Here is a 23,954-nt window from a genome sequence, read left to right as displayed (position 1 = left end):
CCGCTCCAGGAGCCTCGCTCCCACGCTGCCCGCTCAGCGAGCCAGTCCAAGTGGTCCTCTCATGCCAACCAGGAAGGAAAAGGTGCCGTTTTCTCTTCCTTTTCTGTCATGTGTGTTCTTGACAATTTTTAGATACTCACCATGATCAAATACGTCACGTCACGGTCAGCAGAATCTGCCTGGGCCGTGTGACAAACATCCGGGGACCGGCGCCAGCAGGCTGCAGACGCCGCACGGCCTGCAAGCGGGCGGCGGGGGTGGGGCGTGTGCTGGACAGAAGGGCGAGGCCGCCGGGTTCTGCGCTGCCCGCTGGCTGGCGGCGGGGAGGGACACGTGGGCATTCTCGTTTAACGCTATAGTTTTATTTCAAAGAAAGTAGAAACGAAACAAAAACAAACTGTGCGTTGGGGGAGGAGATTATCTTACAGTCCCGGGAAAGGAAGAACAGCAATCGTATCAAGAAACAAATTAGTAGAACGTAAACTTGCATTCCAAAGTGGCAGCGACGCCGCGGCCACACGCAGACAGTGCTGGTCGGGGCCAGAGCCGCAGGCGTGTGGCTTCCTGTCCTTGGCGTTCAACGTCAGTCGTTCACGCTGACATAAATGACAAAATAAGTCCCGCGAATATAATATTGATATGAACAAACATTCGTTAGAAAAAGCAAAATAGCGGTATGAACGGTATTTTCTAGAGTGCACATTTCATATACTTTATTGTAGGGAACTAAGCCAAAATTAGAAGCATCGGGCTGTCTTAACCAAGTGTATTCTAACCGAACGTGAACGTCAAGGCTTTCCTCGACCACAGGCTTTGGAAGGGCTCCTCTAAGCAGAATGCGCCCAGAGCTGTGAAGTCGCCTGCCGCGTCTGAAGAGAGGACAGACGGATGCACGCGATGCACGCACAGGCTTCCTTTGGTCTGGGGACGCTGATCCTAACACTCAAAGGAACAGGGGTGGGTCGCTCACAGCTGCGACTTTCAACCAAATGTATAATAAAATTTAAACAGCTCCATGCTGGCCTGCGAGAGCAGACGCGTCTCAAGCCACGAGAGGCACTGTGCTAACCGCCCCCCGCCCCCCACGGGCCGGGCCTGTCACCGCTGAACGGGAAAGCACCCGTGGGGGATGAGCAGAAGAGGGAGCTCGGGTGCACCCGGCAGGACGGGGCACAGCGGGAGGCGGAGGACAGGAGGCCGGTGGGAGCGGCCTGGCTCGCCCGGCCCTGCCTGCCTGCGCCCTGCGGCCCGGCCCTCGGCAGCCCTCCGTCCCTCTGCGGACGCATCCGCGGCCATGAGCTTTCGACAGGCGCTGCTCCTCAGAGCTACTGCTGTCACTGCTGTTCAGGGGACGCCGTGCCCGTGGGGGCTGGACCCCTCGGCGTCCACCCTGTGCCACGCATGGGACTGCCGCCTCAGGCCTCCTGGAGTTCGTGAGTCTCTCTTTGGCTCTGAATGACTGTGGCTGCCGGGGAGCCCTCCTGGGTGTAAATGACCATACTTGTCAACTGTTCGGTCCCACCGGGGACCATGGCCTCCGCGCTGAGCGCAGCCCCGGCCTGCAGCAGCTCCTGCGAGTCCGCGGTCTCTATGACCGTGTGGGAGTACATGGCTGTCTCGTCCGGCACGCCTGGGGGCAGTTCAGTCACGATGTAGTGGGTCGCGCCCTCAGGAAAGCTGGCGCTGGACTCCTGGACCATGGCCTGCACCAGCTCCTCCGTCACAATGATCTGGGAGATCTCCCCATCCGGCTCGGCCAGCCCAACGTGCTGCCCGTGGGCCTCCGCCTCCTGCATGATGATCTGCGAGCCTTCCCTGGCCAGCATGTGCACGGTGCCCTCCTCGTTCACGATGACCTGCGTGACACCTTCCTTCATGAGCTGGCCGGCCGCGGCCGAGTCACAGACAGCGAACTGGAGGACACCCTGGACCACCTTCTTGAAGGCCAGCTGGGCACGCTCCTGCGAGGTGACCGCGGCCGAGGGCCGGACCACCTGGGTCAGCACCTGCACGGGCTCCACGGCGGCTGGGCTGTCCTCAGCCTCCTGCAGCACGTGGACCTCGGGGCCCGCGGGCTGGGCAGCGGCGAGGGGTGCCTCCGGGCCGGGCAGCTGGACCAGCACGTCCTTGTGGCCGGCGCTACCCTTCTCGTCAGGCCCGGCCCCAGCCCCTGCGGCCCCCAGCTCGGTGACGGCACACAGCAGGGCGTCCAGGGCCGAGGCCGCGTCTGGCTGTGGGATGCCGGCCTCGCTGAGGTCTAAGATCTCCTGCTTGGTCCCCTGCTGGACCACGGTGCCCCCTGGGCTGAGGGGCTCGGCCACACCGTGGGCCTCCATCGAGCTGCCCACCACCACCACCTGGGTGGCTGCGTCCGCCAGCGGCTCTGGCAGGCCCGGCCCGGGCGGCCCGCTGGGACTCGTGGCGATGACCTGCCCGTCCTCCGTGATGTGCACCACCCGGGCCACCTGGCCGGCCAGGGCCAGCGTCTGCAGCGTGGCCGCGGCCGTCTCCTCCAGCGAGGCGCCCAGTGCCAGCTCCCCGTCGTAGCCCTGCACAATGATGACCTGTTGGACCTGCTCGGCTGCCGCCGGCCTCCGGCCCCGTGGGGGCCTGTCCCTGACGGGAGCCTCCTCTGCCAGCGCGGCCGCGGTGAAGGGGCTGTCCGTCTCCACGAAGGTGGCACCCTGGCCCTTCAGCCGGCACTCGTAGGACTTGGAGACAATGCCTGTGGGAGACAGGGAGCAGTTAGAGCCAGGAAAACGCACTTTACGGTCAGACTCAGGCCGTCCTCGTGCGGCCGCTTTCGGACCTCGACAGGAACCTCGCTGTGACCCTGCCGGGCGCCGTCACAGGCTGGCCGCACGTGGCCGGACAGCTGTGCCGCTGCTTCGAAAGCGAGCGGCTCTGGGGCACAGCAGGCGTTTCTCCAAGCGCCTGGCACGACGGTCCAAACACAACCCTCATCGGCCGCTGTCGGCTCTCCCCGTGCCTGGGAAGAAGCTGGGGCTCCCCTCGGCCGCCATCAGGATTTCTACAAGACAGTCACCGGGGACAAGGGAAGACAGTAGCAGTCAGGGACATCGTCTTCTGACCCAAAGGAAAATATCTGTTTACTGTCCAAATGTTAGAGATGGTATATTTGTTTATTTGGCCAAGAGAACGAAGCCGTGCATGCTAAATTTTTAAAATGTGCCTCTGACAGACACAGCTGCAGGAGGGCTTTGGGCACCAAGACGCCGCAGGCACCAAATTTCAGCGACAAGGCGGCCGCCTGCCCTGCCGTGGGCCACGGTGGGGCCGAGCAGCCCGGAAGTGGAGGGACTCGGGGGTTCAAGCCCGTCCCACAGCTGAGGGGCTGGAGGCGTGGGAGGTCCCCTGCGTCACAGAGGGAGGCCCTGGCTGCCGGAGGCCAGTGAGAGCAGAGCCAAGGCCGCTGACGGCAGGGCGGCGGTGCGGGGGTGTGGGGCACGCCGCCTCCCCAGCGTCCTCCGTGCCTGCTTAATGACCTGACGGGGTGAAATGTGACAGAAAATGATAGCCTTAACCTTCGTAAAAAGGAGACCGACTCGTTGACCAGGGCCTAGTTTCCTCTTTAAATCCCAAATCTTCTGTCAGGTGTCTCCCCGTCACCTCCCCCAGGCCCGCGAGCGTGTGCACGCGTGCTGTCGGCGAGCATCTTATCTCCACGTCGCAACGGCAGCCACGGGTCTGAAACGCTGCCTTCGCTCATTCACGCGGTCACCTTTGAGAAAGCGAGCTCTCACACTCCGAGGGCCAGAGAAGGCTTCGGAGTTGCCAGGTCGTGCACTGCCAGTAACCCTGACGACACGGTCCGCCTGCCATGCCGGGGCCGCTCTGTAAGAAAGCGTTTCTCAACACGGAGTCCACAGACCCCAGCGAGCACCCCCCGCCCGCGGTGCCGTACCCCGGGCGGGACCCCCAGAAGCGGCTAACCGGCGTTCGCCGAGGGGACACGTCCAAGTTCACACCGCACCCCGGCAGTGGCCCTGGTCTGGCCCGGCACCCTGAGTGCTGAGCCCGTGAGCTCCTGGCCACCCCCCGCTTCGCCTGCTCACAGGTGCTCCTGGCCTGGTCCCGTTCCGGACCCACCGGCTGGCCGGGCAGCCAGGGTTAATAGGAGTCGCCCCGCCGCGGCGTCCCTAGCTGGCCAGCAGAGGGAGCCACCCCCCCAGAAGGGGCAGAGCGCAGAGGGTCTCCCCGTGGCACTGGCCGGCAGGGGTGGAGCTCAGAGCCGAGTCCTGGGGACCCACTTTCTGTACCTTGTCCTTTCAGCCCCCGAGGCTGATGCCCGCGAGGGAGTAAACTGGGGGAATCACCCACGTTTGAAAACAGAGACTACTACCGATTGACACTATTCTCTCTCCGAGACCTCTCTGCTGCACGAGCCTTGGAAAGATCGTGAAGTCACAGACTCTGAGGTCGGGGAACGACCCGTGAGGTCGACCAGGATGGTCTCCAGCAGCAGAGCCCCCCGCTTACACATTCAGTGACCGCCGAATCCTAGGACCAGTGGGTGCCACTTGGGGCTGGACGGACAGTGGCAGGCGACCCAGGCCTGGCCATGCCCTCGCCAGCCAGGCGGAAGTAAGCCGCCACGTCGGAACGGCGACTGGGAGCCTCCCCGGGGGGCGGAGGCGCTCACGCCTGTGCCAGGCAGCTCACCGGGCTCTAGTGCATCTCTGCCTTCTCTCGTCTGCCCCTCACAGCATGGGGACCGGGGACCACGACCGCTGGCCACCTGGGGCTCCCTGGCCCGCGTGGGCTCCACCCCACAGGCACTGCAGACTTCCCGAGGCCACGCGGGCATATGAGAGCTTCGCGGGGACCAGGGCAGGGCTTCCCACCGACCCCCAGGACGTGGCACGTGGCGCTGTCCCCTGCCCGCCTTTCTCCTGTGTCACGGGAGAAACGCAGCCCCTCGGGAAGGATAAAGTTCATCTAGGAGATCAGGGGCCCTGGAAAGAAGGGCGGAAGCACGGTCTGGGTGCTCGAGCCTCATCTCACGGTTACGTCCTCAGCTCCGACTGCCCTGAACCCTCTCCCCGGGGAGGTGGAAGGGCCGGTTGGCACGGGGCAGGAGGCCTGGCAGGCGCCCACGTCCACGCCCTCTCACGTGCCCGGGGTCTCGCTGGGGGCGTGAATGTGGCCATCTGGGGTCAGCGTGCCATCCGTCGGACCCCTAGATCGCTGTCTGTGGGACGCGCCGGGCCCACTCTGCTGTTCCCGCCCCGTCCTTCTCCGCCTGGGGGTGGCAGTCACCTGCTGTCCTTCCCCTCGGAGCCTGATGCAGCTTGTTTCTGTCCCTTCTGTCTTTCCTACACCCTGAACCTGATTGAATTTCAAGGTCATTTTCAGTCTCATTTAGAGTATGGAAAAAAAAAAAAGGAATATGGCCACGAAAGTAAAGAAGACAGACTTCAAATCATCCCCTCCCCAGCTGATCACAGAAGAGAACATCCTGCCTTTACATCGAAAAACAGGAGGGACCACGGTGGCCGGGAAAGCACAGCTCCCGTCCCTGAGAGAAACGCTGCGTGCCGAGTCCAGCACGCCCGTCCGCGCTCTGCAGCTGGACAGTCTCTGGGGTGCAGAATTACCCCCTGAATCCCTTGCAGCGCGGATAATTACGCTGCTCTGAACTACTTACTGAATTTATTTGAGTCTGGAGGTGGGTTAAGCCACTTCCAGACCATTAAAGTAAACTACATGGGTAAATACTGCTGTCACTACAGGGTGTGACGAAGCTTGTCACCAGCAACATCTTAACCTCGGCTCGGGGAGCCGAGCCGCTCCATCACAGTTCATAAATGCGAGTGCAGGTCCATCTTTTCATTCAGCAATTTAATAACTTCGAGTGCTGTCAGTACTGCTTTGAAAAATGGCACCTATAAAATGTAACAGCCTCAATCAGATTGAAAAAGATTCACCCGCTGAAGATTCTTCCATTTGGACCATAATGAATTAATGTAGAGCTATGCAGAAGTTCAAGTGTCATTTAAACTAATGTGAGTCGCTGCTGTAACTTTAAATTCTAACTGTGCTATGGCCAAGGATTTACTGGGCACGTCAACTTCCATTTTTGAGGTCTTTCTGGTAAACATGAACTGTAAAGCGCCCCGGTGCGAAGGGCCGAAGGGGCCGGGCCCTGGGTTAGCGGGAGTCCGTGCAGGTGTTCGCCCAGCTCGGGCCCCTCGCGGCCCCAAAGCCGCAGCGGCTCTCACGGAGCAGGACGCCCGGCACAGCGTTTGTACCGCGCTTTCCAGTCTGCAAAGACGACGTCGGATTTCGGCGCGAGAGCAGTGGCTGATCAGAGAGCGTGTCTAAGGCAGGCTCTTCGGCATCTGTTTCCACTAGGACAAGGAGTGGCTTTGTGCAGAAGGAGCAGACGACGTGAAAATGCAGCCCCTGCCTCTGAGCACTGCTCTCCTGAGCACAGAGCCACTGCACGGCCTTCTCGAAGCCACGGGTGCCGACCACCCGGCTGAGATGGGCAGGCTTCGGAGGGCGGGGAGCTCGCTCTGGGGGGATGATTTCTCCCGAAGGTCACCGTGAAGCGCGTTTCCGTCTTTCTTGTCCTTTTGGATGAGACCATCTCCAAGGCTGAAGAATGCAGACGCGGGCCTGCAGGCGTGCAGGGGTGAAGCTGCAGACGACGCCCCCAAACCGAGCGAATGGCTCTGTCTGCTGTCCGCGGCGCTTCTGGGAAGCTGCAAACGGGCTCCGGCCCCTGACTGCGCCCTTTCTGCGTGTTATTCTTCCTTTACTGCCATCGTTTCTTCCCACAGAATAAATACCTTACGCTTTTGTTAAGCTTACATTTAATTAAAATGTACAGAATTTGTGCAGTAAACTCGAATGAAACAAATAAAACAAGGCCCCTCTCTTGAAGGCATACGTTGTGAATGAAAAATGTCATTACAGACTAAAAAATTTTGCAGTAAACAGGGCCTACAGAGAGAAGTTTCCTCTGTAATGACATCCATAAAATACACAAATGGCACTTTTAGTACCATCCTGAATATGGCATTTTCTGTGCTCTACACACAATCTAAATGGTTTGATCATAGAGCATAATACTCCATTGGGTTTATAGAACAATCAATGTTCCATAAAATGATGTATTTATCCAATAGCAGGCTTGGCGGTTACTGGCGGGTGACATTGCAGGACACCCGGGCCTGGCCTCCCTGGCGCTGTGCGCGGGCCGTAAACTTATCTAACACCCCTTCGACAACTTCATCTCATCTGCGTCGAGTCATTTGTTGAAGCCTCCGCTTGGCTTAAAAAAAAACTTGTAATAAAAATTCATAGAATTTTCAGGAGAATGAAAGCCGATGACAATAGAAAGGTCACATTGTGTCTCCACTCAAGGGGTCAAAGGTTGCCAGCAGTTCTAAAACAGAAAGTAGATTTCATGCATCGTGGGGCAGATAAAGACAGCATTAAAGAGACTCGTGTGGGGTGGGCCGCCCGGCGTGTTAGGCGGCTGTGCTGACACCCGTGAGAGCCACTCTGCCGCCACCGGCCGGCACTCGTTACGGACGTCCAGGCTTCTCCTGAAGCGTGTTCCACGCGGTACGCTGCTAGCATACGCCTCAGCACCGTGCGTGTTTCGGATTTCATATTTCGGGAGGGCACGTAAGGCTTGAAAAAGCTAGGCTGGTTCACTGCCATAGTGAAAGCGCCTGGAACACGGTGCAATTACAAAGGGCGCACTTTTCGTATAAAAACGTGGGGCACACATGACATGGCCATTCTCAAGCCATGGTTTTCTCAACTTCAATTTTTAGGTGTAATTTTAATGAGAATGTTAAGAAATCATGCTTGATGCCTATTAAAATGAAACGATATTAACAGATTATGCTAAAAATTAGAGCCGTATTTTAATGTCATGAAATCTTATATGTTTCTCAAGTGAAAGCAGGAAAATGACAAATTAAAATTCAATGAAATATAACCCAGAAACTTCAAAGCAGGAAAGAAATGATTCTTGCGGTAGCATCCACCGATAGCTCAGCCGCTTAAATCGGTAACGATCACTGCTCTAGAACGGGTTCACTTTTTGGACAATGACACCGGGCACACTGCTGCAGGGTGCCAGCTGACCCTGGCCGTGAGGCGACCGCCTTCCCCTTAGCCGGGCTCGCGCGAGGGAGCTCGTGGTCCCGGAGGAAGACGCCGCCCAAGAGGACGGCAGAGACTCCCGACCCGGCCTCTCATCAGGGTGCAGCTCGCAGTGACCTCCCGGCCTCATGTCCCCACACCGAAATGACACCTTGGCCATCGTGTCTGAGAACACAAACGATGGTCAGTACCACGTATCTACGGTTTGCAAGGATGAGAAGTGTACTCTGGCCAGTGTTAATAAAATCCACACACAATTAGAAATATTTAGGTTATTAGAGGAACGAAATTAAAGTTATTTTTTATCTTTGGTATGGTTGTCAAGCATGATCGCTACGCTCGTGAGAGCTGTTTCAAGCACAGATCGTTTGGGGGATTCTGGCGCCCGAGCTGCTACGAGCTGGCCTGGGCGTGTGCTACGTGATCACGACGTAACACTAGCAATCAAAGGCGTCTGGGTGGGCGTCTGCGTTACACCACACGTGCATACAAGGCGTGTGTCCAACAGTTCAGTGAGGTCTGCTCTGTCCACAATTTCTTGAAGGCCACTGTTTCAAGAAAACTTACTTTTCTCTGAAAAATTCACTGAAGGCCACCCCATTTCTGACTCTCACGTAAGTTCAAATACACAATTTGATGAGACGTACCGTGTGCGGTTTTTACCGACTACGTCCAGTGAGCCTGGACGTGAATTCAGGTGACAAAAGCTTTAGTCCTTTTCTTCTCAATTACCATCAGCACTACATTTAGGATCGCTAGTGACTGAAGATAATCATATAAGACCCCTGAAAGAAATTCTAAGATATTCAGAAAAAACTAAGAATAAATTTTCCCTCAAGTTGGAAATACATGACTGGCCAGGCTCTCAACTTCACCATGAATAGTCCTCATGGGCCTGGACATTTCCATGGGCGCTGAAGAGTGACAAAGAGTAAAAGACAATATTTTACCTTTCAAGTCACAAACCCCAAGAAGTTCTGCACAGTTATCAGACCCCAAGGTATATATTATCGCTTCTGAGTGTGAAGCTCACAGTGGCAGGAGCCGGCACACAAATGTCACTCGGGAAGCTGGGGACAGTCTCCTAAGGTGATCTCAATGGCCTCGGGGAGGGAAGGGTGGGCGGGCCTGTTCGCAGTGTCTGCTGCTGCAGAGGCCTGCGGGCAGGGGTGACAAGCGGATGCTGAAGTTAGGCTGGAGACTGCCCAGATCCTGTCGTTTACCCACGAGGAGCATTTCCTAAAAACGGCCAGTTGACCCACCAGCAGAAAGTGCCCACACGTCTCAAGTCCCACGGGGGTATGGAGGTCACACGTTTGGCACTCTGCATGGGGCAGGGGTCGCGGTCAGCCCCTGGCCGCCGGGAGGGGGTCTTGGGCGCTTTCCCTGCCTCCTTTCTTGGGAACCTGGCCTCAATCCGCTCCCCTGCGGCTCAGGGGAGCCAGGACCAGTGGTGCCGGCTGGCGAAAGTGAGACGCAGGGCCACAGTCCCGCGGTGGCCCCGGGCAGAGTGGGGGCCCTCCTGGGGCCTTCAGAGAAGCTGTGGCCCGGCCGCTGACCGGGAGGACACCCTGGCGGGACTCAAGACCGTTCACTCCAACGGCACTAACGTTCTTCCCGTGTTATGGAGTTTGGAAATTCCTTCGCCGGGCGACCTCTTCCAGGAAGTCCCGTGGCAGTCCACGGACCCCCAGGGCAGATAACGGTCCTGGGAGCCAAGGCCCTGCGTCGAGAGCTGTATGCGTGACGCACACTTTGCCAGACGCAGTGACACAGACCAGAGGGCAGGGCCCGTCTCTGACCGGGCCGACGCGGCATCCTCCGCGCGGGCACACTCGGGCCCGGGCACGCCTTTCCCGAGCAAGTGCGAGGAGATGATGCCGGTCCTCGCTGCAGGCCAGAGGCGAGGCTGTGCCCGGCAGCCGCTCACGGCGCACGGACTGCAGCCGGGCACACGCCTGCGAGCGCCGCAGTCACCGGTCAGGCCTTCGGGGTCCAGCACCCACGCACAGACAGACGGCAGCCGTGCGTGTGGGGTGCTGGGGACCAGGGTGGTCTGGCCCTTCACGAGGGCGAGACCCAGCGACGGCGGGCACCCCCCGCGTCCGCGAGGCGGGAGCGGGTGGAGGCGGCCCCGCGCCGGAGACCGCAGACCGGTCGTGCTCCAGATGTCCCCACAGGCACCGCGAGCCGAGGGGACACGGGACATTGCCGGCCTGTGACTCCGGGAGAGCCGCTGCGACCTGCCCGGGGCGCCCAGAACAGCTCTACGCTTCAGGTAACTGTTTAAAACGGGTCACAAAATAGTGAACGGAAGACACAGTTCGCGGCTTGAGCCCTCGCTTCCGAACGAGCGGAAGAGACGAGAACACCCTAACGGTCACAACGCTGAGCGCCTGAATCCTCGGGGACAGGCCGGGGACGTGGCCGTCCGCAGCCTTCTCCGTACACGCAGCACCCCAGACGACGCTGCCGGCCCCGCTCGCGCCGGACTGAGGGCGGGCAGCGAGCCCGCGCCCGCGGGGGGACGCGACGCTGACTCCGAGGGCGGCCGTGTGTCTGGAGGCGACGCTTTGTGCTTTTCTCTGTGCAGCGATGCAGGACGCATCTAAGTCCTCGGGCAAATCCCACAGCGAGCCCTGAACGGGACGCTGACGCCAGCGAGGAGACAGGATGGTCGGGGACAGCGCTCCTTCCGCACGGCGTCGCACGAGGCCACGCGGCTGCGTCGGGGGAAAACGGCCGATCTCTGCAGAGCTGTCGCTGGCTCGCGAGGCGTGCGGAGGGGTGAATGGCCCAACCTCGCCCTCCGCTGGGGTCGGGTCACATGGCCCGCGCCGCTGCCGCCCACCTGCACGGTGCACACAGGGACCCCTCCACGTGCCGGGCACTGCCGTGTCCCGGAAGACGCGGCGTGCGGGCAGCAGCGACGTGAACACGCGGGAAACTCACACGGCCACACGTCATCGCACGCGGGAGCGCACACAGGGAGCTCGCCACGCCGTGTCCTCTCAGACACGCCGCCGGCTGCCCACCTGCACCACCTCCGACAAAGCCGAGGAAGGAGGAACGGGCTGTTTGGGGGGCGCAGACGGGGGGAGATCCGAGGACGAGCAGCAGTGGAAGGCAGGGCCCCCGAGCTCGCCGTGAGGGCAGCGGTGGGGGGGTCTCCCCATCTTCTCCACTCTCCTCTGTGGACGGACAAGCGCCTCATGCTGACGCTCAGGAGGCAAAGCCGACGGAGAGCAATGCGCGAGCAGCACCCACGGTCAGGCCGGGTGGAGCCAGGGGAGGCGGGGCCCCTGCTGCGGGTGTGCAGAGGGAGGGGACAGTCATCGCCCTCTGCCCTCCGGGGTCTCGCCTGGACCCCAGCTGCCCCCGCGCAGCCGGAAAGAAAGTCTCGGACTAAGCGAGCGAGGCTTGTTCCGTCTTTAGTAGCTGTTAGTTTCTAAGGCGTTGCAGCAGCTCTGAACCCACCAGGGTTCAGGGCGCCCACTGCAGCCGGTTCTCCTGTCTCCCCAGAACCTCTGGCGACACCGCCGCACTGGTCACGGGGCTCTACTGTGGTCCCGTGCCTCATCAAGGGGGATCGCGATAGGAAATCAGACCAGGCCACCCACGGCCTCGAGGACGAGTCGGTCCGGGGCAGAGAAAGGCAGGGACCAGCTTCTCCTCGGAGCAGACGCAGAGCAAACACCCGCTGAGAGCCAGCAGCGCGACCCTGCTCGAGTGTTTAGGCTCCTGCATGTGGTTTCTCACACTTACGACCTGGAAGATAGTTCCTCATAAACATGACAGAAATATCTAGGTTCTGAGGCAACCGTATTAAAACTTATCCATGCGAAATTAGCTACTTACATACTTTCACACTGTACTTGAATTTGAGAGGCACTTCTACAGAGAAACTAAGTAGAAGCTCTCGCAGCCCTGTGTGAACACCTCTGGTGCACCGGGTCCTGACTGCTCATAACCTTGCCCTTGTCCCCCTGGACCGGGGCCCGGGGCCCGGGGATGCAGGGTCTCGCCGTTCACCGCGGCACTCGGGGTGCGTTTCGCAGGCGGCCTTGATGAGCACTGCTTTAAAGCAAGGAGAACCTGCCCTCACACAGACGTTAACGAGAGAGTGACAGGGAAGGGCTGGGCGGTCCGATAACCTTTAAACCCAGCAGAGAGAGCGGGAGCCGGGAGCTGGCGAGCTTGGACTGGTCCCGCACTGCACTGGGCCAGTCACCAATGGCAGGCACGGAGCCGTGACGGCCATTGGTTCCTGCACAGCTCATGAGCAGAGGCGCTGGCTGCCTTTATGCTGGATTATCTTTCCAAGGATGTTTCTAAAGCAAAGGGCAGATTTATTTACTGTCCAGTATAATAACAGTAAGTTCCCTCTGGGAAAGGACTGGCCAGCTCCCTGCTTGTAATGAAAGATCTGGGCTCCCGAGGTACAGACGCCCTGCTGGAGGTGGTCTTCTGCGCACCCCTGTGTTCTGGGTGTCACGGGGCCTCTTCGTGTCGCCCGTGCAAGCTGGGATTTGGGGAACCAGGACAAAGGTGGGCCCTGTGTCTACTGCTGTTGCTGTGAGTAATAATCCCTGTGTCTCTGACACAGGACTCTCGTGTGTTCTGCGAGCATCCATGAACTTGGCAAGTAACTCGCTAGTCTGCAAGGCGGGAAAATCTCAGACCTTCCACAGTTCTGGACGGTGACTCAAATTTCTTATACCTTAGAATCTCAATCTATAAAATAGGGGTGATAAGAATTATGGTCTTGAAGAGCAAGACAGGCCATGTAAAATGCTGAATGCTCACTGTGCCTGACACTCGGCCAGCGCTCAATAAATGAGAAGCCTTATTTCTTAAGTGAAATGCACCATGGTTCAGGTCAGGGCATCTGAAACTGGTATGTAAGACAACTAATATTTGTGAATATGTAGAATAACCTGGTATCATTAAAAAGTTTGAAGTCTGCTGCGAATGGAATAATGTCCACCCACACGGCCCCAGGAGCCAGGAGACTGAGCCTGCCTAACGCCCGTGAGGCCCGGGGGCAGCTGGGAGGACGTGACCCGCAGGGGCCCGTGGAGATGCCAGCAGAGCACGGTGTCCTCAGGGACAGGGCAGGCCAGTAGCCGACAGGGTGCTACCTAACATCCATAACCTTGACCTAAAACGGGCAAGGCTGGAGGGGCAGGGGGCACAGGCCGCTGGGACGTCTCCCAGGGAACGCGGGCCACCTCCTCTCCGTCTTCATCACGAGGGAGGAGGCTGAGCGCCCGAGGCCACTCTGGGTTCTGCAGGAAACGCTCTGGTCCTGGCACGCTGTCCCAGCCCTCATGCGGGGTGGCATGGGAGGCCCCCGCCTGGCGGAGGGCCTGGGGCAGGAAAGGCTCCAGAGAGGGTCCGGCTTGCGGTGCGGTGGCCCTGTCCCCAGCGTGGCCGTTAGGTGGCGTGGTGGAGAGGGACGCAGGGCAGCAGCGTGTGCGGCAGGCTCGGTGTTTGTGTCCCGGATTCGTCAGTGGTAAGTGGCGGTGTCAGCACGTGGGGCCTTTGGGAGGTGACGAGGCCGTGAGCGGGGCTGGCTGCAAGGAAGGGCAGAGAGCTCCCCACTCCCCAACCGCAGGCACAGCGGAAAGTCTGCGTCTCTAAAAAGCCACTGTCCTTCAAAAGCCACTCGAAAGGGGGAGATACCACGCTCATATTCGTACAAAATCACATCCAAGAGAGAAAGAAAACATCAGTTTAAATTTTCAAGAATAATGGCTGCGCACAAGCAAAGTAAGTTACTCGCGAGTAAGTGCTTGCAAACAGCAGGGTCTCTTATCTTGTCATTTCAAAACAAAGCAAACATTTGAAACATAATTATAAAAATGTATGAAAATCACCTAGTTGACTTTTTTAAAGGCACAGAAAGTGACGGAGCCCAGCAGCAGCTCGGGAGCGTGGCTCGCCACTCACACGTCAGGCTGAGAACGAGGCTCCCGTGGGAGACCCAAGATGAGGCCCCTCGCGGATTCTCCCGCACCACGCGGGGGCCGGGGGAGGCGGGGCTTGGCTGAAAACCGCACGCTTGGCTGCTGCCTGCACACAGTGGTCCCAAAGAGGGGAGGGGGACAGCACCCAGGCAGAGCGCGAGCGGCTGAGCGACGAGAGCCACGTCGAATACAGGGACCCAGGGGACCTGGGCAGTTGAAGAGTCAGAGCCAGACAATCGAGACCTGGGTCCTGGGAAGCGCGATACAGGGCGGTGACCGACCACGTCCGACGCCGACACGCAACCCCACAAAGACCGGAGTTAGGTCCCCCGCAGGCGACGCGTCACCAGGCGACGAGTCACACGGCTCGCCCTTCGCCCTGGCACGCTGTCAAGAGGCGCGGGCGGCCGGCGGACGGACAGCGGACACAGCAGGACGCGCAGCTCTGCCGGTCCCGAGACGAACCCGAGCGTGCAGTTCTGGCATTTTCCCTTTAGGACGCGCGGTTCACGAGTCGTGATGCCAACGCGTGCCCCACTTTACGTGAAAGTCAGAATATAACGCTGTCTGAAGAGCGGCTTCCTTAACGGAAGGAAGAGAAGGAGAGTATGGAAAACTCGGAACAGTGTTCATCGGAGTCTGAAAATCCACGTTTACCTTCGCCTCTGTTCACCCTTAAATGTCACTGAGTCTTTTTCTGAACAGTTACGTCCTAGTCTTTCCCGGAGTCACAAGACACTCAGAGTGACAGGACTGAATTAGCCCCGCACTTGCTGGCTGCAAGACACTCGAAGCGGAGGCGTCGAAGGGCGAGCCAGGGAGAGAGGCAGAGCGCGTCTCCGCGTTCGGGGTGTCCGCCCGACTGCTGCCCTCGGACGTCCGCCTGAGCCTGGTGAGCCAACAGCTGTCTATTTCATTCACGGGGTGCTAAGATATCACTTAGCAGAAACTATGCCATGAAAACTATTACCAAATATCTAAGACCTTTAGCAGAAATTCTGGGAAGTCTAGCGGATAAATCACATCCAGAAGCTGAAGGAAGAAATACCTCCCGGGACAGCCTCCATGGCGGGGGAAACGCCTTCAGACGCTGCCCTGGACGAAGGCCAGCCCCGCCGCCCGCGAGGACCCCGCCTCTCAGTGTTCGGAGTGACGTCTGCTGTCCGGTACTTTAGCAGTTGCTCCCATTGGCTAGGAACGAACGCCGTGTCTTCTCCCCTTACTGTGGCAGTGTCCTACCAGTGACCATCAACCTTGCGTGTCAATTTGCCCCGCATGACACATGAACAGACAACCCTGAAATGATGCCTTGGCCAGCCCATCTCCCTGCTCTTGGCTCTTTCTTAAAACACGCTTTTATTATTCGATTTTCGGTTTTGTTGTCCTACTTTTTGAATTTATTTGTATGTAGAATTGGAATCCTAAATATCCTAAATGATATACTCAAAATTAGCCTGGATTTTGGATATCGCCTTATGAACAGAGAAGACTGTATTCCTTTCAACCAACAAAGAAGCCACCACAAACGCAGTTTATCTGGCCTAAACTTAGCTTGGACGTATTGAAGGAATGAGGACAAGGGATATTTGGGAGGAGGACATCAAATCCTGATAAGTTCACACCTTCACAGAAAATGTGTACCCGGAGAGCGAAAAAACTTGAAAAATAAAAATCGGTCTTCGGTTTGACACCACGAAGAGAAGCCCTCGGGGAGCGGGGCGACCCGCCTAGCACCCAGGTCCTCTGCTCGCCGCTCCGCCGCACCGAGCCCGAGGCAGGACCTCGTCTGTTCTGCGCGTCACACGTCCTGAGGCCCGCTGGGCAGCGTCGGGATGGGCCCGCGCTGACGGGCATGGTTTGGCGGTGGACCGGCGCCACCTTCCGTTGGTCTGTGGCTTTATTTTTAAGTATCTTTAAGGGGCTGCAGAAGCGGGCAGAGGGCCCGCAGGTCCCCGGTTTGCCACCAACCCTTCCGACAGGCGCAGGCTCTCAGGACTGAACACGGGGCAGGGTCCTCCCCGCGGTGGACACGTGGCTTCATGATAATGCGGATGACACGTGACTCTTGGGGACAGGCTTAGTGCCCAGAAACACCCCCTACTGACTGGTCTCATGCTGTCAGCTTTTTCGAATGAGATGGTGGAGTCGATCCCTCCCCGTTAACAAACATCCTCTTAAGTATCAAACGTGACTCCATCTCTGTGACACAGTATCTATTATTTGGATCTGGAAAACAATGGCTGGCTGGAGCGTCATAGCGCAAATGGATTTCCACTCATCACATGCGGCCCGTGTGACTGAGAGTTACTTCTGATCATTTGGATGGAAATTCGGAAACACTGGAAGAAGCCGTGTTTCCACCGGCTGGTTCACTGATGCCGGTATCATGCATGAAGAGGGGAAAGACCCACTCACGAAGGTGATGGAAACTGACACCAACACAACCAAACAGCGGGCCTGCGGGTTCTGCTCCTGCTCACGAGCAGGTGACCCTCCCACCCCAATTCGTATTTGCTCTGCAATCCAAAAACAAAGCCCCTTGGTCTGTTAGCAGGACACCTTATCAATTACTCAAGACTCTCGACGTTCAAGTGTCCGTCTCCCTACAGAGAAGAGGGAGCAGGGGTGCCGGGCACTCGAGCCGAGAACGGGCAGAGCAGCAAAGGAAGCGGCGGTCGCCGGGGCCCCAGACTCTGGCAGGCACAGACAGCCGCACGCACAGCGCCGCAGAGAACAAAAGACAGTGATGCTAAAATTGGTGCTTTTGTCTCATGGGCTGGCACATGGGCCTGGCAGGCTTCATGTTTCGTTTTCACGAAACTTCAGCCGCATTTCCACTGTTCGCAGGTGAAGGGAGAGCACGCAGGACGCCGGCGACAGCCCATCATTTCGCTGAATGCCCCAACTTAAGCCAGAAAACGGAATTTCAACACTCAGCTGGGTCGAGTGCTTATGCTCTTATGTCAACCGTGCACAACGAACGGTTCTGTGATTAGCATGCATTTTCATTAAAAGGGGTAACTTTTCACCTAAAGTTCTAATCTAAAATTTTCTGTTGAGATGGTCACAGGTCCATCCTGACACGCGCATGCACGTGCACACGCACATACTTTTTCCCTGATCAAGCTGAAAAGTGTCGGTCCTCATTCAGACGCATACGCCGACACCGACGTCCTAGCTGGAGGTCCGTCCCACGACGGAGTCCGGGCCGATGCGCTTAGCCCGAGTGCTGAGTGCAGCAGTGACTACTGACGGCGCCCAGAAGAGCTCCGCATGCACACAAACCTCCGGCCTGGGTCCGGAACGGGAGGCACATGCTGAGCTTTAGCAGAGAGTAAGAAATGGTGAGCAACACTGCCTGTGACAATCAGTGACAGCTTTTTTTTTTCAATAAACCGGTCAAGTATCATATGGTCTAGTCGCAGCTGGCATATTTATATAATTTACTTAAGTAAAATACAATTAATATGTTTATTTCACACCACCTGTCTTAAACGTATCATTGAAAATCTCATTGTCACTAACAGTTCTCAAGTAATGATTCTCAAGTTTTAGAAAAGGGCCATGTAAATGATACGGATACAGGGCTTCCTGAGTTCAGATCCACTTCCTGACCAGAAGAATTACCAAGGGTTGAAGAATAAGAAATAACGAAACAAGACGAGTGAGCGTTAAACCACGCAAACCGAGCCAGTGTGAACAACGCCCGAGGTAACGGGACCCATGAGCGACACGGAATGGTCCGGCGGCTTCCTGAAAGCAAAGCCGGAACTCTCAGGGCATCCAGTTCTAAAGGCCTTGCCTCCTTACGAAAACAAAAACGCAAACAAGTCAATTCTGTGCACTTGTTCAAAGGGCAAGGCATTTTTTACCCAAACGTTACAACATAGTCCTAAACACAGATCTCATACCAGGTCCATAAATTATGAAAACTTTGCGTAAAGGTTCAGCCACTGTCATGAAAAGGCCGAGCACTCTCATCGGCTAGAACGTTTTCAGTGGTGTTTTATGTTTTGGCCCCAGGACCAAGACTGTAAGTTGCCACGTTTGCATATTTCAGTACCTGGGTACAGGGGCACATAGGAGGCACCGAAGATTAAAGGTAATCAGAATAATTCACAACTGCTCCACGGCTCTAAATGTCTGAAATAACCTAACAGTTTAGCAATTTAAAAATTCTGTCACTGATCATCTAATCAGCTGGCTCCTGAGAACATACTTTTATGCACTGACAGCTGTCGATTACACAGACTTAGCTGGACGCTGGCTCCCAATTCAAGATGCAGGGCATTTTACTGGGCAAGTTAAGGACTGCTACCAACAGCTTAGATAAAGCCGCTTAATCGAAGGGCAGCTTAAATGTGACCGCGACGGAGTGTTATGGCTGCCACTGGCTGCTTTGTGAAAACACAGCACTTGCGAAAGAGAGCACTGGCCTCGCCGCCAGGAACCGGGTCTTCGTAAAGGAATGCGATAAACGGCACGAGCTGGCTCGCTCGGGAAACCACGCCACACGAGCCGGGGGCGGGGCAGGGGTTCAGGAGCCGAGCGGCCGGCTCTGCAAGCCTGGACTTGGGGGTGGAAGAAAGGGCAGAATAACAGTCTCCAGGTGCTCGACATGCTGCCGCTCGGAAGCAGGCTCGCACGTCGCCTGTGCAGCTCTCGTGTGTCAGAGGTGTGTTTTAACTCATGAGGAAGGATTTCCTAAAAACGAGAGCAAGTCACACGTGAATACACACATGAAAAGATGTGTATTCTACATCATCAGCCACTAGGAAAATGCAAATTAAAACCATGATGAAATACCACAACGCACTCGCTGGAATGGCTAAATTAAACACACTGGTAACAGCAAGTGCTGACGAGGACGTGGAGCAACGGGAACTCTCGCACGCTGCTGGTGGGGACGCGACGTGGCGCGGCCACCATGGCGGACAGTCTGCTGATTTCTTACCATATGACCCCACAATCCCGCTCCTAAGGAAATCAAAACACGTGTCCACACAAAGACCTGTACCCAAATGTGTACAGTCGCCGTTTTCATAACCACCCACAACTGGAAACGACCCACACGTCCATCAACAGGGGCAGGGACAAACACGGGACGGCAGCTCCGGACAAGGGACCGCTATCCGTAACATCAGACACCGGACAACCGCTAGGCACAACGACAGAAATGAGCCTCGGAGCGTTTCGCTAAGTGGGATAAGGGCCACGCACTGTACGATTCCATTTATGGGACATTCTGGAAGAGGCGACACTTCCGGGGGGCCCAGAACTGGGTGCTGGGCGGAGAGATTTACTGTGGGCGCGAGGAAACTTTGGGGGCGACAGACGCGTTCTATAACTACACTGTGGTGCTGGCTGCCTGACCGCCCGCCTTTGTCGAAAGTCACCCACGTGCGAACCTAAGGGTTACACTTGCTCTAGGCGTGAATCAGACCTCGGTGACGAGAGTGAGTGTCCCACAGGTGAACGCTGACTGCCTCGTCATGAAAAGCTACCGAGTAGCGTCCAGGTGACCTGCTGGCTCAAACGCGAGGGGACGTGTGCCTGTGTTCAGAGGCCAGTCGGGGCACTTTCCACGTAAGGAGGCCCAGGGGTCCACAGTCACGAAACACCGCGACTTCCTTTTCCTCCTCTCTGCTTATTTAGAGCAACTCAATGACTTATTTTCAGCACCTGAAAAGAATCTGCTCTGGTGTCATATTTATTTTCTAGATACAGTGCAGAGATCCTATGATTCACATAACCTTCTGGAGTCTAATAATTACAAAAATTAATAGGCTGAGTTATCATTTACTTCCATGTTTTATTTTACCGATTCAGAAATGACCAAGGCTAATTCAAAGGGCAGCGAACATCCAGAGAAGCCGAACATGTATAAATTGGCACCTGCGGGGAGGAGATGCAAATCACCTGGAGCTGAAGGCGGACGGGCTTCTCCAAGGCCAGGCCCACGGCTCGTCCGCGAGAGACCACGAGGCTCCCCCTGCTCTCTCCACTGACATTTGTGAACGTCGGCTACATCTCCTTAATTAAGGAGAAGCCATCGCTTAAATAACTGTGGCTCTGTATAGGAATGTGGCTGTCCGCCAGATGGCTGTGACTGCGGTCAATTAGCGCCGTGTTTTCCTCTCTGTTCATCCTTCGGTTACACTAGGGCTGAGCCCCGGCATTCCGGTATCTGTCTGCGCGTCTGTGCGCTGCTGTGCTCCCTACAAGCCAAACGTGACAGGCCCACGGGGCGCCCTGGCCAGGCCTGGCACCTCGTGGCCACGCCGCCATCGTGAGCGTGAGGCTCAGCTCTTGCTAGTGTACATGGCTTGCGTGTGGACGGTGAGCGTGTCGGGCATGCTCTGACACGGCTAAAGGAGGGGGACCCCCGGCCGTCCAGCGGTCACCAGTGTCTTGTCTTATAACACGGATTTCGAGCATCGCTTACGAGCAGGGCGAGGCTCTCACCTGCAGGCAGCGCCGTCCTCTCCTTACAGCGCGGTTCCAGGCGGACTCGAGACTCGGCCGCAGTCGAAAGCTGAAGCTGAGCCGCCAGCCAGCTCCGCGCGCTCACGACTTAGCCTCCCGAAGCCTCAGCCTCCTGCGCCAGAACTGGACGACGACCCTCGGCAGGTGTCTTAAGCGGCAGGACCAGTGTGCGAAGCCCCCAGCACATGCTGGCCCGCAGTGACGCTCCACCTTCGTCCCCGAGTCCCTCCGGGGCCACGTCCTTCTGGAGCCGTCCTCCCTCCTGCAGGAGACCCTACACCATGGGCGTGACCCAAATGCCTAGCAGGGCTGGGTGGCGTCCCACGTGGAGCTGTGCCGCCCCCCGCATGCTCTGCCATGGCAGTTTTCTGAGCTGCTTTTCGCAACGGAATGGTGTTTAGAAGGCTGTGTATTCGGAAGCGTAAAAACCTTACAGTCGATTCACTGCAGCAGCATCAATATGGGTTAATTTTAACAGCGCACGTTTGAGAACGGGGCTGTGCAGCAGGCAGCTCTGCGTTCTGACTGGCAGAGAGGGTCTGTTTGCAGACTATTAAACACACGCACTCAGCCGCAAGTTATTAACAAGTGTACGACACTTAACGGTTTGATTATCTTGTGGCTGAAACCAAACGCGGCCCACTCTGGACCCCGCGACTAAGGTCACACGTGAAGCTGCTCTGTGGACTCGGAGCAGTGACGAGAGGATGGATGTGAACCCAGGTGATGACGTGGAAAGGGAGAGGCCTTCGCCCCACTTGGAGTAACGATCGATGCCCATCATCCTTTTTCTTAAGAAACTAATCGTGGGGTACCGACCCCCAGCCATTTGGTTTAAACGAGGTTTTGCTTTTTACGTGACTGTCCCCACCAATGCCCAGGGCCTGAGACCTGACACCACCGCCCCGTGCCACTTCCGTCCGCACACCAGACTCTGGAGAAGGCAGAATGCGCGGCGCCCGTGGGCACGCCCCGTGTCACCACGGCGCGCCCCCGCTCACGTGAGCCGTCCGAGGGACGAAACGCAGGACGGGGTTTTGGGGGCGATGTCCGTGGATGACGCCGTGTGGGGAAAGGGCCGCCAGTTACGGGAAGGTGAGGGCCAAACGTTCCAGCTGAGGTGGCCGGGGAGGGGGCCGACGTGGCAGCTGTGCCAGCGCCCCTCCCTGTCACCCCCGGCCACAGTTAACTGTGTGCGACTCATCGGCCACGGCTTGAAGACAACAGATCCAGCTTATGAGAAAACTGCGATTTAGCCAAAAAAACTTCCCTGGGGAAATGTACGAAACTGAGCCTTTTCTTTATGACTATGATTTTGAAACTGCATCGACTCAAATTACCATCAAAAGCCCGAAATCAATTGTCAAGAAAGACTCTCTCCATAATGGCTTACAAAGGAAAAGGGAAGGGAAAAAAAAGAAAAAAAAAAAAAAACCTTGGCACCTCTGTTTGGAAATCGGTTGAGATAATGTGCAAAACTAAAAACTTTCAAGTATTCATAAGATACATAAAAAAAAATTGAAACAAATGATGTGACAGCTGCAAATGCAGGATAACACCTAGCTGAATTACAGAAACAGTGTGGATAATTACTTTTTTCAAACGTGAGGGCTCTGTGGACCAAGGTCCTGTCTGCGTCCCCCTGCAGCACAGTTAACGTGCAATAACACAGGTCCTGTTGTCACATCACCCCGAGTCTCTTTATCATCCGCACATCAGCAAGAATGATGAGAGGCGTCCCATGATTCCAGCAGTCTTCCTTTGAAGGATCCACACGTTAATTACTGCACTAATTATGGTTTTTGAATAACTAACTGAAGTAAGCAGCCTATGGGAGGTGCAGGCATAAACCTAAGACTGAGAAAATACTAGTTACTGAATCATCAGTGTAAACTGACACATTGAACAGGTTTAAAAGAAGTGGAAGCAGTAGATTTAAAAAGACAAGCATCTTCAATAATTAGGGCTCCGTAAAGCAAAAAGAAATGTTATTTCTTAATGGCAAGTGCATTTAAACTGCTATCTAAAGATCTGAAGGTAAGCCTGCTTAATTCACTGCTTCTTCTTTTGTTATTAGGAAAACATAATTGTTCCAAATAATTAGCACTAGAGTACATCACAAGCTGACAACAAAATTATAGAAATCTTCATATTCAGATCCCCCTAGCTGGCTATTAGGAGCCGTTTCTGATCATAACCCATTAGCTGAAGTGCTGTGAGTTCCTGACTGCCACCAAATAACCTCCGATATCTGCCTAAGTTAACAGCCCCTATTTATTCAGAGTTTTCTTGACAGTAAAAATTGCTTAGGATCTTTACAGCTGCCACACAAAAGAGCGGGATTCGATGTGCGCACTTGAAGATTAGGTGATGCGATAATGAAACACGGATTTTAAGTACACTTTTAACTCCTAAACCCCTACGTGGAAACCTCAAGTGACACTCTGCGAGTCGCTCACGCTGGTGCCGCCCTGCTCCTCGGAAGCCAGGAGGCCCCGGCCGCGTCCTGCGGGGGCCGCGTCAACGTGTTTGTCTCGCGGGCTGCTCTTCCTCTCACGCGAGACTCTTTCTTCTTTTTTCCTAGCTCCCTAATTATTCCGTTTTCTTTAACATAATAATTAGTAGAACAATTCACGTTTTCTATTCTTGAAAACAACTCCCCCTCCGTGGACGAGGTCGGAGGCCCACTCTGGCTCGCCGCTCAGTCTGAAGCTACATGGCCAGCGATCCGGGAGGCGCGGGGCCACAACCAAGGGGCACGACGGAGGCGGGAGGACAGCGAACCCAACTCCGCACTGGCCAGGAATCGCCGTCCTCCCCTCCCGTGGAAAACCCCAGAGCCACGGGGAAGCGTCTGCTCTGCTGGGTACCCAGCCAGCTGCCGGGAGCCGCGTACTGATAATGGGACGTGGGGCCAATGGAAACGCGTTGGAATAATCTAGCAATTCTGTGATCGGCAACGCCATTCGAGTTGCTTCGGAAATTCTTCCGTGGTAGCAGCTTAGCTGATAAACCCACAAAGCTTTATGTTTTATCCCACGAGGGATAACTTTGATTACCCTGGTAATTAATGATGCTGGAGAGTAATATGGATTCTCTGTTAAGATTTGAGTTTGAAGTTAATTAGTCTTCACGTTATGATTTGCTGATTAATTATGGATATTTAGTTATAAAGAGAGATGTTAATTATTAATCTCAAAAAAATCATCTAGTGTAATTAACTAAAACTTTGACATCAGTTAAAATTCCCATTGAGCATAACTTCCAGGATTATCAATTACCGAGGAAGCCCGACGAGTGCGTGCCCGGGGAAGGGACGTGTCCCAGCGGCCGGGGGCCGGGCTGCCGGGGACG

General features: G+C 56.2%; 1 protein-coding gene across 2 annotated transcripts in view; it reads right to left on the bottom strand.

Annotated features, from left to right (window-relative positions):
* Window positions 1-340: 340 nt before the first annotated feature.
* Window positions 341-23,954, bottom strand: part of ZNF407 (zinc finger protein 407) — a 365,078-nt gene continuing 341,464 nt past the window's right edge. For both annotated transcript variants that reach the window (XM_015590818.2, XM_015590819.2), the window contains one exon: window positions 341-2,725. In XM_015590818.2, the coding sequence (XP_015446304.1) occupies window positions 1,416-2,725 (1,310 nt within the window). In that variant the 3' untranslated portion in view covers window positions 341-1,415. The remainder of the gene's footprint in view (window positions 2,726-23,954) is intronic.

This window comes from Pteropus alecto, unplaced genomic scaffold, assembly GCF_000325575.1.
Source record: "Pteropus alecto unplaced genomic scaffold, ASM32557v1 scaffold14, whole genome shotgun sequence".
NCBI classification, from domain to species: domain Eukaryota; kingdom Metazoa; phylum Chordata; class Mammalia; order Chiroptera; family Pteropodidae; genus Pteropus; species Pteropus alecto.
This window is presented reverse-complemented; position numbering and strand designations above follow the sequence as displayed.